The 12967-nt window shown below is 42.0% G+C and overlaps 1 protein-coding gene across 5 annotated transcripts in view; it reads left to right on the top strand.

Annotated features, from left to right (window-relative positions):
* Window positions 1-1370: 1370 nt before the first annotated feature.
* birc6 (baculoviral IAP repeat containing 6) overlaps window positions 1371-12967 on the top strand; it is a 116813-nt gene continuing 105216 nt past the window's right edge. For all 5 annotated transcript variants that reach the window (XM_084376538.1, XM_084376541.1, XM_084376540.1 and 2 more), the window contains exons 1-2: window positions 1371-1792; window positions 12152-12333. In XM_084376538.1, the coding sequence (XP_084232664.1) occupies window positions 1582-1792; window positions 12152-12333 (393 nt within the window). In that variant the 5' untranslated portion in view covers window positions 1371-1581. The remainder of the gene's footprint in view (window positions 1793-12151; window positions 12334-12967) is intronic.

Below are 12967 nucleotides of genomic sequence, written 5' to 3'. Positions count from 1 at the left end.
AGTGTGTTGTTTGGGTGATCAACATTATTATGTAAGATTGACCTTTTCTTGGGAGGGTTTGTCTCTGGCATGACCTAAGGAAGGTGGAACATCATCTGACAAGAAGGACACGGAAACATTTTTTTTTTCCTTTTCTTTTCTAAGTTGTCTACTTACACATCATTAATATAGCCTATGTAGCCTATATAGCCTTGATACACTTATCCTGATACCAGCTCCATCCTGGGATGCCCTCTTGACCCAGTGCTGGTGGTCGGAGAGAGCAGGATGACGGACAAGCTGTCATCGCTGCTGGTGAAGGAGTCCCACCCCCTGCAGGACACTATCACAGCACTGGGCAGCTCCTTCAACGATAGACTGATACACCTCAAGTGTGTGAAGGGGAGGTATTGCAGGTCCTTCCTTCCTGCTGCTGTCAGACTCTACAATCAGCACTGCTCCCAGTAGACCTCACTTGTGCACTGTGCAATAAAAACTCTATACAAAACCCATTTCTGATTTTGGTTTGCACTAACTGGGCAATTTTCATACTTCACTTCATCTTCATCTTCATCCACTTTGTCCGGGGTCGGGTCGCGTCATACTCATATTTATTATTTATTAATAACAATACACTGCCACACTGTTTATAATTTACACTGTTTATATGTGTACATATTATGTACATACGAGTCTATTTCTATTTCTTACCTTTTTATTATATTGTATTTTTTTACTATTATTATTGTTTATTGTAATATTACTGTCCTTTGGCTGCTGTGATGCACAAATGTCCCCGTTTGCGGCACTAATAAAGGAATTCCAATTCTGATTCTGAGACATGTCCAACATTTAGAAATGTACTTTTAAGAGAAAAATGACGGGCATGCACTTTGGCAATTGTAGATCCAGGGCTTATACATTCTTTATAAACAGACACTGAAATTGGAATGTGAAAAAAAGGAGATATCACACAATACAATATGAAAAAACGCTTAAGTGGTAGGGAAACCCCTGCTAGATCCTGACATCATGTTGGTTTAAATGTTGGTGTCATTCTTATTTGAACAAACACGCATGTAAACACAACAAGCAAAATCAAGGTGAGTAAAAATGATCGAGGCTATGCACATAATAAGATATGTATAATATAGATAACTTGATATCATTTAGCCTACGATATGCTAATTATTGTCAGGGCTAATGTTTAACGTTTTGATTCACAATTTCACACTGACTGTTTAGTACTGCTTGGCACAGTAAAAGAAACATTGCATCCTCTGTTAGTTGTTATTGCTGCAGAGCTCTTATTTTGATTTCTTGTTAGTGTCCATCCGTTGTTCTCGTTTACAGCTGGTGTTATCGCGGGAGGTGACATAGATACGCTAGTTCCGTGTAACTGACAGAAAGTCCTGCCTGAAGTTCCTCAGCGTTGATGGTGAATAGCCACTGCTGCGGCAACGGACGGAGGAGAAGAAGCCGCAGAAGGAGTAGGCTGTGGCAGAGGACTGATAGTTCGGAGCCAGTCTTACAGATTAAACAGTATTACGTGTATCACCGGATCCTAACAAACATCAGAAGGGAAGAGAAGAATAAGGAAAGATGGCGGCCGCGGCCTCGCCGGGCTCCGGCTCGTCCACCTCCTCAGACTGGATTGTACTGAGAGACGGTTGCCTGCGTTGCGACGAGGAGGGCCTGCGAAGCCTCTCTTACCACCCGGCCCTCAACGCTATCTTGGCCGTTACCAGCCGTGGCAGTATCAAAGTAATTGACGGCACTTCGGGAGCGATTCTCCAGGTTTCGGCGCTTCACGGTAAGCACCGGTGCCCTCTATGAAGCACTGACACAATCAGTTTCAGTTATGACAAGTCAACCTCCGGTTGTCAACAGACATTAAACACGACACAGGATAAGTTGTAACCTATGCTAGCTAACGTTAGCTGCTCTTAGCAGTTATCTCTGGGCCTAACTAGTTAGATTATTTGGCAAACAGGAGTCGTATAGCCCGTTCTGCTTGTGCAAAAAGGCATTCTTTGGACGTTTATCTGTTTGTGGGCCAATTAAAACGAAGTGCGTTTTAACGCCAATGTTTGCTTACGTTACTGTTCACCACATTTGCGACATATTGACCATGCAAGCTAACTAGTAGCTGGATAGTTAACTTAGCCGTGCGTCCGTCCCTGTCTGTTTCTGTCATTCTAGTCGTCAGTCACGATGTGTTGTCAGAAGTAACGTTACAATTCATATCTGAGATACCTGAAGTAGCGCAGCTACTACTACCTAGTAAGAGGAAGCGTAATGTACTCATGTGAATCAATGTGATAGCCGCCAAGCTAACTAGCGGCTTTTTTTTTATTTTTTTTTTAGCTATTTAACTTTACAACCTATCGTTCGCACTGTCAGTCATTTGGATGCATTGATGTGTTGCTGAAAGTAACCTGACTTGATGCTGCAGTGTTTGTGTAATGGGTCATGATTGCCTGGTCGGCTAACCTGACAAATACCCCTTTCACACTGGCCAAAAAAAACCCATTTACACCCGCTAACATCTGGCTTATGTGTGCAATGTGAATGTATATAATCGGGATTTACTCCAGGGTCAATCAACCATGTGGTATTCTCGGGTATTGCTCACCTCCGGCTCGGCCCGGCTGTGATATGAACACGCTAATACACTCTCCTTATTCAGGCGCGATGCTATGACGTGTATTGAAGTTAAGGCCGTTGACATGTTATTAGGCTCCTCCAAGATGAACTGCGCCTTGGCTGGAAAGTGGATGATAGCAGGAGGCAGCAGCAGGGGACAGGGCCGAAAAGCTGCGATCTAGTCGGACAGCTTTCCAGCAGACTTCAGTCTGTACAGGAAGTCACAGAAACTCACATCCTGTTAGATCTGATTGTGATTGTTGTTGATGGTATCCGATACATACAGCAGTTTGTAAGCTGTCCTCAATTATTCTTAATTATGACACCACAGTCTACTAAAACCCTGAACACGCAATCTGTTATATCAGTCATGGATAAACTATTTTACATAAATTCTCAGGTAAATCAGCTTAATATCAGTTTGCTGCTGTTTATAGATCAACTGAGCAGCCATGTCCCTCTCAACCCACATAAATAAACTGAAAACATTAACAGTTACACACAAAAGAGAAATACAAGACCCTTACTTTCATTATTGATCCGTCAGGTAGGCTGTTGGCTGCTGTTGGGCCTTCATATCTGAATCCTGACATTCCACTTACCAGAAGTTATTGTGTTGTTAAGTACTTCAACAGGCCGAATGAAATTAGCCCAGTGTTTATACAGACGACAACAATTTTTGTGTGCAGTTTATATTATGAATGTAGGCCATTTAGTCTCCACATCAGCCACACAGCATGTTTTCTGTGCACAGAATAGCCTTAACCTTCAAAATCATACAAATAACATCAAAATCTCTCCAATTCAGCAAAAATAAAATGTTTCTATAAAACTTATAGTTGAGTCAACATCTAAACTAATCAGCTTTTAGATTGGATGACAGCCAGGCGTTTGCAGTCATGTGTACATGATGTCAGGTCGTGATCAAGTCGGACACAAATCTAACCGGCACGCATTGTGCGGTGAACGCTGTTGATCGATTCTTCACAGGACTGGCTGATCTCAAACGTGCCTAATATCTTTCAATCCGTATCTGCCAAGCAGTGTCAGTGCTGATTTTGAAAGAGAGACAGAAGTTAAAGATACTAACAAAGTTACTGTTGTTCGTAGCTTCTGTGTGGTCTGAGCCTAGTCAGCTGCCTCATCGGTACTGTGCATGTGCAACTCATCAGATCAGAAAAAAACAAAAAATTATGTGTCTAATTCAGAATATTATTGATTAAGACTTTTTAAAAGTTTGATGACTTTTGGATGTATTCTGATGAGGTATACAGTCTGCTGCATTCTACTTTTCCAGTTTTTCTGGCGTGTTGGTGATGGCGAATGGGACACACAAGGGAAAAAAACAGAACGCCAATAATTGCGTTTATTAGTGGGTTTACCTGCGTTTAACAAAACCCTTGTTTACACACTAATTCAGTGTGAAAGTGGTATGATATCAGAATTATTTTTTTTTTAATCAAGACTAGAAATTTAAGTTTTATAAAACTTGAACTTGATTGAGAAAACAGACCACTGTAAAAGTTTTTTTCAGTAGCTGCTAGTCAGTATGTTTCCATGGACACTTAGGTCGAGCTACGGTCATAGCTCGATTAGGCCATTTAATTGGACTACTGCCATTGTCCCAGTATACAAGTACCAGTAGAGAAGCAATTTATTGATACAAGTATGTCCGACTCTGCGACGGTAGGTGGCGATATGCACCGTTTCAGCTAGTTGCTACTGTACCTTCATCCAGTTGACCTATTGCGTCACATACCAAACAAGTTAAGAAGCAGCAAATGGGCTGCACCGCAAATGGTGAAAACATGGTTGACTTTTCGGTGCTGTACATTACATGATATATTGTACGAATACCTTTGTCGTCGTCGTCTTTTTCTTTTTTTTTTTTCCGGCTTCCTGCTATGGATTTATGCCATGGATGACTTTCGGGTCAATGCCTGGCGTGGGGACTGAGGTGCATGCACAGAATGCCGGGGCCAGTTCAGGTCGGACTAAGACGTATATATGAAATAATAAATCGACTTCCAGCTGCATTATCTAGTATGATTTCAGTCAGACTAACATGTTTACATGGACTATAAAATTTCGGTTTCAGTCGGACTAACACAATAATCCATCTTAATCTAACATCATGTAAACGTACTGACTGTTATGCTCAGTGTTTCTCATATATAGGCTCCACTTGAGGTCATTGTCCTGTCTCTCTCGAAGAAAGAAACAAAACAAACATTCCAAAAGTATGTAAATTACATTAACAAAAAGACTTCAAATGTATGTATTTGTAACCTTTTTTTTTTGCACAAAGCCAATCCCTGAATTACATTTCAGTGTTTCCCCCCTACTGTGTGTGTGTGTGTGTGTGTGTGTGTGTCTGTCTAGGTGTGTGTTCAGATCAGGGGTGCCAACCTTTTTGAGACTGAGAGCAACCTCAAGGAGAGAGAGTAAAATGGAGCAGGGCTCCAGACTGTGACCGTTTAGTTGCATTTTGCAACTATTTTTCCACTTCCTCAATACAAACACAGTTATTAAACATGTTTGTTACCTTACCTGTGAGGCCCGCACTGTCCCCCTCTCCCCAAGGAGAGAAGGAGGGAGTGAGACTCAGCGGAGTTGCGGACGAGAGATCACCCATGACCAGATTATAATAGTTTAAGAAAACGCAGCATTGGGTAGATACAGATATTTCATACACGAGATGTTGCCTATGTAAGTTGGATCTACTGATGTTCGTTCAACCCATGCTGGACTCGTTCATATGACTTTGTTTTTTTCTTATAGAGAATCCAGTCTGTGATGTGAAAACAGCAGATTTTCACAGGATCAGGTGTGCCCTGCTCATAGTTCAGTTTTTAAATTGCAGCGCAACATGGAGCATTTCTCCTGCCGGCTACTAACAGCACTGTCAGAGCAGGGCTGGTACGGCAGGTTTTGGTGTCTTGGCCCAGATTAGGTTTTAGTGCTGCTGAATTACAACTTCTCTCATCAGTTAATCACCATTAAATGTTGTCAGTTGTATTTTTTTAATCAAGTGCAGCAGCTAATATAAAAATATGTTTATGGGTCCCCTTAATCATAACTCGTAATTGAAATGCCATCAATGATAATTTTAAAAGCTTCTATGGTTTATCCTGTTATTGTAATCCACCTTGACAAAGAAACAAAGAAAGCCTCTCTTTAAGAAGTCATTGAAAAATACTTTATCTGAAAGGGCTCCTTCACTTTGTGACTTTTTCCTTTAAAATAAAACAGAAAATTGTTATTTGAGTAAATTCTTATTAAATTATCATTATTTTTATCAAATATTTTTAAGGAATACGGTTATTATGGTAAAAATACAAATGTATTGCCTTTCTTAAGTTTTGTGTTGGTGCTCAAAAGATTTTCGGTAAATATTACCAGTGCTACTAGTGGAAAAAGTATTCGAAGGGCGCACTCACACTAGGCAATCCGTACCGTGCAGTCCAGTTTGTTTAACTAGTGTGAGCGCTCTGTACCGTGGTCAAGCAAGGTACACTTCCTTGGTCCTGGCATGATTGGAAGAGGTGTGCGCGGTTGGAAGAGGTGTGCTTCGGTATGGTACGGTTGCTCATGCATGAGCACAAGCAGGGTATTTTATGGTCTGAGAATGAGACCCTATAATCAACTAACTTTCTACAGAATCGCATTAAGAGTTTGCCTACATTGCAATGTGTTGCTTTAATTGTCCAGCTTAATGCACACACTGGCTGCCTCTTCCTCTGTTTTTTCTCTACCAGCAGCATTATCTGCTTTCTTTGTAATTTACTTTTTATAAAGTTGACCAAAAAACACACCTCGTGGTTAGAGTTTTGTCACTTGCTATTCTGTTGTCATTATGGCAGGTGAGCTACATGTGGAGGAAGCTTGTTTAGTATGTAACTAATCAATACCAACATTCACTGAATGACATAGCAACAAACGGGTGCACTTACAAGTTTGTACAAAACATGGCATAAGTAGGCCTACATTATATAGGAGAGGTCGCATCACAATGACATTGGTGCGTAAAGTGTGTTTACAGGAGGGATGTAACAGCAGTGAGCATCTCTGTCTGCAGAGCGTGTGTGATTGACAGTGGATGGAACGGAAAGAGCTAGGGCAGATTGTCCACCAACATTAGTTAATCGCTCACGGATGGCATCGTTCTCTTGGACAGATTAAACAAAAAAAAAAAAAAACACATACCAGTATAAAATGCTGTAATGGGTTGCCAGATGTACCTGGGCTCGTCCAAGTGTGGCACGTGTGGGAAACACTGTTTACATTTAAAAGGTTACATGTATTAGGAGGCAGTGTAGGTTTAACTCGTATGCACGCTGTCACCAGTGGTGACCCTTTGTTTAGATGGTTTCACGATTGTCATATTCAGTGATGTCTTAATTGTGTGTCCCTTATAATTATGTGTCCTTGCATATTGTGCAGCTAACTATGCTGCTTTTCCTCTCCTCGTAGAATCCTTTGTTTTTCCACTGTCATCATCATTTTGGTCTTAATAAGTCAAATTATCAAACAGCTGTATGATGATCAACCTTATGACTGGCTTTTTGTCATCGGTACTCATTACTGAGCAGTAAAGAGAACATGTATGTGTAATGGATGGAAAATAAGTATGTTCAAGGAAAATGACTCAGACATCATCACTATAACAATAACAGTAAACAAGGCTGTGATACAAGGCAACCTTGAGCTTGACTTTGCTGACATGTGACTGAGAGCTGAAAGGGAGAAAGAGACTCTCTTTAACATCCCAACAGCCCTGGGAGCCACACCCACCTGATCTCTCCCTGCTTCAGACCGGCAGCCTGCAGATGCTGACACCGACCTTCCCCTACCCGAGCACTCTGAAGCCCTGAACATCATGTTAGAACAGTACTCCCAGATGGAGGTAGAGATGGTTCAGCACAGAGAACAGCTGGACCAACAGCAGCCTAATTATTCTAGTGTCAGTGATGTCCTCACAACATTCAAGAGAGAACAGGACAATTTCAGCTCATTTGAGAGAGAGACAGCTGGAACACCTCAGGAAGGACAGAGACAAATGTTGAACGGAGTTGGCTATACTGAGAGAGGAGCTAAAGGAGAGGGACAGAAACACTGCTCAGTCCACAAGCAAGACTGAATTCCATGCAGTCCCTTGTCCCAACAGACCCCCATCAGATCCAGACCACACCCAGCCACACTCAAACTACACCTGCTGAAGTACAGCACAGCCCATCCCCCGATGGCTGTCCCCTCTTACCAAGCCAGTGCCTACAAAAGTATTCACTAAGGATGCGCCGATCTGATATTCAGTATTGGTATTGGTCCGATATTGGCCAAAATCACTGGCTAGGATATCTGAGAGGGGAAAATTATTAGCCTAAGCTCACCCATAAATGCTTAAACTGTGTGCGACATGCTGTAAAGAGAGCAGTATTTGTCACGTGAATAGCTGGAGCGATCTTGAGTGAGACTATCATCATGCAGGGTTTCCCCCAGAAAACTTGCTAATCCCGGTGGTAGGGTGGCCCACCAGCGGCCCACCGGTGCCCAAGAGTGTTCTATTGTGTCAGGGGCCTGACCCTGACCATTGACTGATGGCAGGGCCCTATAGGTAACAGATTCATTAATGGAGTAGTAGAATTTAGTGTGAATTTAGTGATTCCATAAGGCTTTAAGATCAATGTTAAAAGTTGACTGGAAATTTGAAAATATTATCATTATCATGTGTTATTATAAGACATTTATGTAACACCAGGTCTTACAGATTGCACTCTTGAAATGCTGTTCAAACAACCACAAAAATAAATAAAACAATAATAAAAATATAATTTAACATCAACTGTCTGCACTAAAAACTAAAAAACAACTGCCTGGTGTCTCAGGAGATTTTTATTTTTTTCCTCAGAGATTTTCACAATCTGGAGTCACGTGAACATGACCACGTGTCTGTTTCCGGTCAGTCGTCATGGAAACGTGACAATCACGGATCTACCAAAGATACTCCGTAATCTTCTGTTTGGACCAGAGAAAACAAACGTGTGTAAACGCGAACCGTACGAGCTGAAAAATGAAACACTGGGTCATTTTCACATCTGGTGAAAGCAGCTCGGCTCACAGAAGTCCGGAGCTCTGACGCTGCAGGGGATGACGTGCTAACAGCTAACAGCTACTAGCCGCTGCAGCAGCTGGCTGAGCCTCTAGAGCCGCGGCTCGGCTCACGTTAACGGCTACGAGGTCGACGTCGACCTGGTGCGTTCCTCTCGGTCAGCTGGTGAAGCAGCGGTCTGATGAGCATGATGTCCGTGACATGTCCCGTTATGCGCGACGAAGTTGTGACGTTGTCAGGTGATGAAAAAGACACCTGATCACGTGTTGATGGAGCGCAAAAACTGATGTCAAGAAAATAAATAAACGATGCTTAGCCTGGCGGGGGGGCAAGTAAGACCTGGAGGCCCACCAGGCTTATAATGCACTGGGGGAAACCCTGATCATGTAAGCTATGTGGATTTACTTGAAGCTAACAGAAGAAGAAAGCAAAACAGCTGTTTCGAGGGGTGGCAGCACTGCTTGAAACTTAAATACCACAAACTTGATAAAACACTTGCAGAAACACCATGAGAAGGAGTGTGCTGAATTTTTACAGACGATGAGTGCCAAGAAGCAAAGTGCACCTCAAACTAGCTTTCCACTAGCCCGTTTGGGCACGCTGTGTCAAACTGATTTCTGGCGATTTACTTTTCCATCACCAGTTTCACTGTGCTGAGTTGAGCCAAGCCGCACTGCCGATGGACCTGGTCCAGAGTAGGGCCAATCCGGGCATGGGCTGGGTTGACGTCTCGTAACTGCAGCTAATGTGTAATAAGCCCCCATCTCCCCCTCAAATTGATACTCAACTCATGTATGTGTAGGAAATCTGAGAGAAAGACTATAAAGATTATAATTGTCTTACTGTTTTGTCTTGTTCACTTTCAGCTGTTTCAGGAGTCATGTTTAGTTACTGCTGGTGAAATCACAACGTTTCCTGTAAAAAAAAAAAAAACAACTCAGGCATAATCAGAGTGATGTAGTTTATGTTGTTCAATGCAGCCAGGACTGAACAGATTTGTACATTGGGGAGACAAAACAACCTCTTCATAAACGAATGGCACAACACAGGAGGGCCACCTCCTCAGGTCAAGACTCTGCTGTCCACTTACATCTGAAGGAGAAACATCATTCCTTTGAGGACAACAATGTAAACATCTTGGCCAGAGAAGACAGGTGGTTTGAAAGAAGAGTAAAAGAATCCATCTATGTCAAACTGGAATGACCATCTTTGAACAGAGGAGGTGGCCTAAGACATTATTTATCACCCACCTGCAATGCAGTACTGAGTTCCCTCCCCAGACAGCTTAACAGCCATTCGCACCTGGGCTCACCTAGCCTTAGCAAACCCCATGAAGGCCAGTTTGACCAACGACCCACACGTGGCCCTAATGCTGCATTCCAGATGCAGTGTACTCTCAGGAGCCCCAAGTCAGACAGTTGATATTCCGACCAAAAGGGGGCCTGCCTCGGTGAAATGTCGCGAGACAGCTGTGAGATTTGATTTTCCCACTTTGCAACTCGGGTGGGTGGTGTCCCATGCATCTGGAATGCAGCATAACGACTCTGTAAGAACACTCCCACACAGAATTTAAAAGCCACCCTACTCCTCTCCAATTAGTTAGAACTGAAGAAGCCTCTTGGATGAGAGGTGAAACGTCTTCAAGAAACTGAAACAAGTCCAATTCCCTACGATACAGCACCTTGATATCGACATAACAGAACTGCATGTTAGGTCTCCGTTAATTTCATAGGTGGAATAACTAAATACATTTACTCGAGTACCATTCAAGTAGTCTACAGTTTTGAAGTCGGCTACTTGAATAGTACCATGAATATTTCCATTTTTTGCTCATTTATACCTCTATTTGCTACATTATGGAGGCAAATAATAAATGTAAATGAATAAAATGATGACCTGTTATAGATTAAGCTATCCAGCATTAAAAAAGAAATAAATATGACTTTAGCTGTTGCAACATTAAAGTGATGAACACATTAATGTATTGGTAACTATAATCCAGTTGTATAAGATATCATTCTTAAATGCACTTTTATTTTTCATAAAACTATGAAAGGTCTATTTCGATTAAACAAATGTTTAAAGGCATTTCAGCTAAGCTTTGTGTTGGAGTTTGTGGTATCTCAAATTCTATCATATTTACTGTAAATGCATATCGGCTCCAAATATCGGTTTATGGTCTCTGTGATAAATAATATGTATCGATATCGGTCCTGAAAAAACTCTATTGGTTGACACCGGTCTTGTTAAAATCACCTATCTACTTAAACAGGCAACCATGAAGGATGCAGTTTTACAGAATTAGACAATTATGATTAAAATATGAACAAACCAACTCAATTGACCTGCTGTAACCTAGAATGATTTTGAACTTTTCTCCTCGTCCGCACATGGATGTGAACTTTGGTGCTTGCTTGCTCTTCGCATGAGTGTAATCAGATGCGTCTAGAAGTATTGCCGGCAGAGGCGGTGGCCATTATTTTGTAAATTGCCTTAGACGGACCTGTGCTCTGCTGCCACACTGGACAGTGGAGACTGTAATTACCAGCACTAGAGTTTTGAAGTCAATCCTGTAAGCACCTGCTTCACTGAGAGGAAATCCCACAGCATGTTAAATTATTTTATCCCCCTTCAAGTTAGCTGGGTGCTAAACGGTAGGCGATCCAGGTATTTTCATAGCTGGGAAGTCAAGCTTTTTGGCATCAAAACACCACTGAGCAGCTTTAATAGGAATAAACGGGGATCTGCGTCCAACACTGTGTCCAGTAATAAAATGTCCTTGAATAAACCCGCATCCCAAATTCCTTACTCATTTATGCGCCACCACCAGATTTTGATAACGCGTCATCATTTCGGGTGCTGGAATTTTGCGTGTTCACCAGGGTCTTATGTTTAGATCAAAGCTGAGCCAAGGTGATAACATTCCCATTGCACACAAGCCCGATCTTAGTTGGTTTAAGAGGGGTTTTTGACCAGTGGAAAAGGGGTATAAGATGCACAGTTATCACAAGGTTTTATCTTTCTTTAAAACCAGAGAGATATGGGCGAGACTTAAAGTTGATGTTTACAGTGGTAACAAAATGTTTGGCTTTCTAGTCTGCACTGCACAGCTCTACCCAGGTATAGCATATTGACGTCATGAGAGCAAAAATGGCATGCTGCGCTAGTTCTCTCCTCCTCCTCCTTATTGTTTGGATCATGTTATCTGCTCCATTTATCGGCTACTGATATATATATGGCCGATATAACTTTCCCAATTGATTGTGCATCCCTAATTGTTATCTCTAAATTGTGTTCCACTTAAGATGAATGTAACTGACACATCATGTTTTTCAGGTATCAACTTTTGGACCTTGCCTCAAGCATTTCTTATTCAAACATAATGAAAATATGTGCTGTCCTCTTTTCCTGCCACAGCTAAACCTGGTGGTCGTGTGAGGTGTCAGTACTTTCCTGCAGTGGACAAGGTGCTTTTTGTGGACGACTATGCAGTGGGATGCAGGAAGGACCTGAACGGCATCCTGCTCCTGGACACAGCTCTCCAACCTCCAGTGGCCAAGCCTGAGGATGTGGTTCAACTGGAGCTGCCAGTCACAGAGGTTAGAGCAGACTGCTTATTTTACTGTTCAGAGAGACTCCAGGAAGCACCTTACAGAGATGGTTGTTGTTAAGTGATATGTGACACCAGAGGTGTGTACTACAAAACAAGATTAATGGGTTTGCAAGGTATGTTGAGCCTAAAAATGTCATTAAGGTGGCTCTCTTTTTAACATGGCTCAATCACCGTGGTAACCTATGCTGCACACCTGAGGTTATGTTCAGAGTTTGGATTCATATTGATAAAAAACACACACCTTTGCACTAAATCTTTTTCTGGCTATATTCTCTCTGAGCAATATAGATTCAACCATTATCTTGTCAGCATTGGTCAAAATTTATAATTCCCGCTGTGGAGAAAACCCTTTCAGCTTTAACGAAGGTGGAGGGCATTCTCAAATAGCACTGCACCAGCTGGGCAAGGTGGGGTTACTGTTGGGGTACAAAGGTTTTAATAATTACTAATAGTAATTATTAAATTAAATATTAAAAAATATTTATATAAATTAATAATACAAAGCACCAACCAGGAATCGGGGACGAAGGCACCGATAAGTCTCAAAAGATGGGGTTCAGCGTGCCGATTACCTCAGTTGGTAGAGCGGGCGTCCCATGTACAGAGGCTTTGTCCTTGTT

The sequence above is a fragment of the Pagrus pagrus genome (genome assembly GCF_965226575.1).
Source record: "Pagrus pagrus genome assembly, chromosome: 15".
NCBI classification, from domain to species: Eukaryota; Metazoa; Chordata; class Actinopteri; order Spariformes; family Sparidae; genus Pagrus; species Pagrus pagrus.
This window is presented reverse-complemented; position numbering and strand designations above follow the sequence as displayed.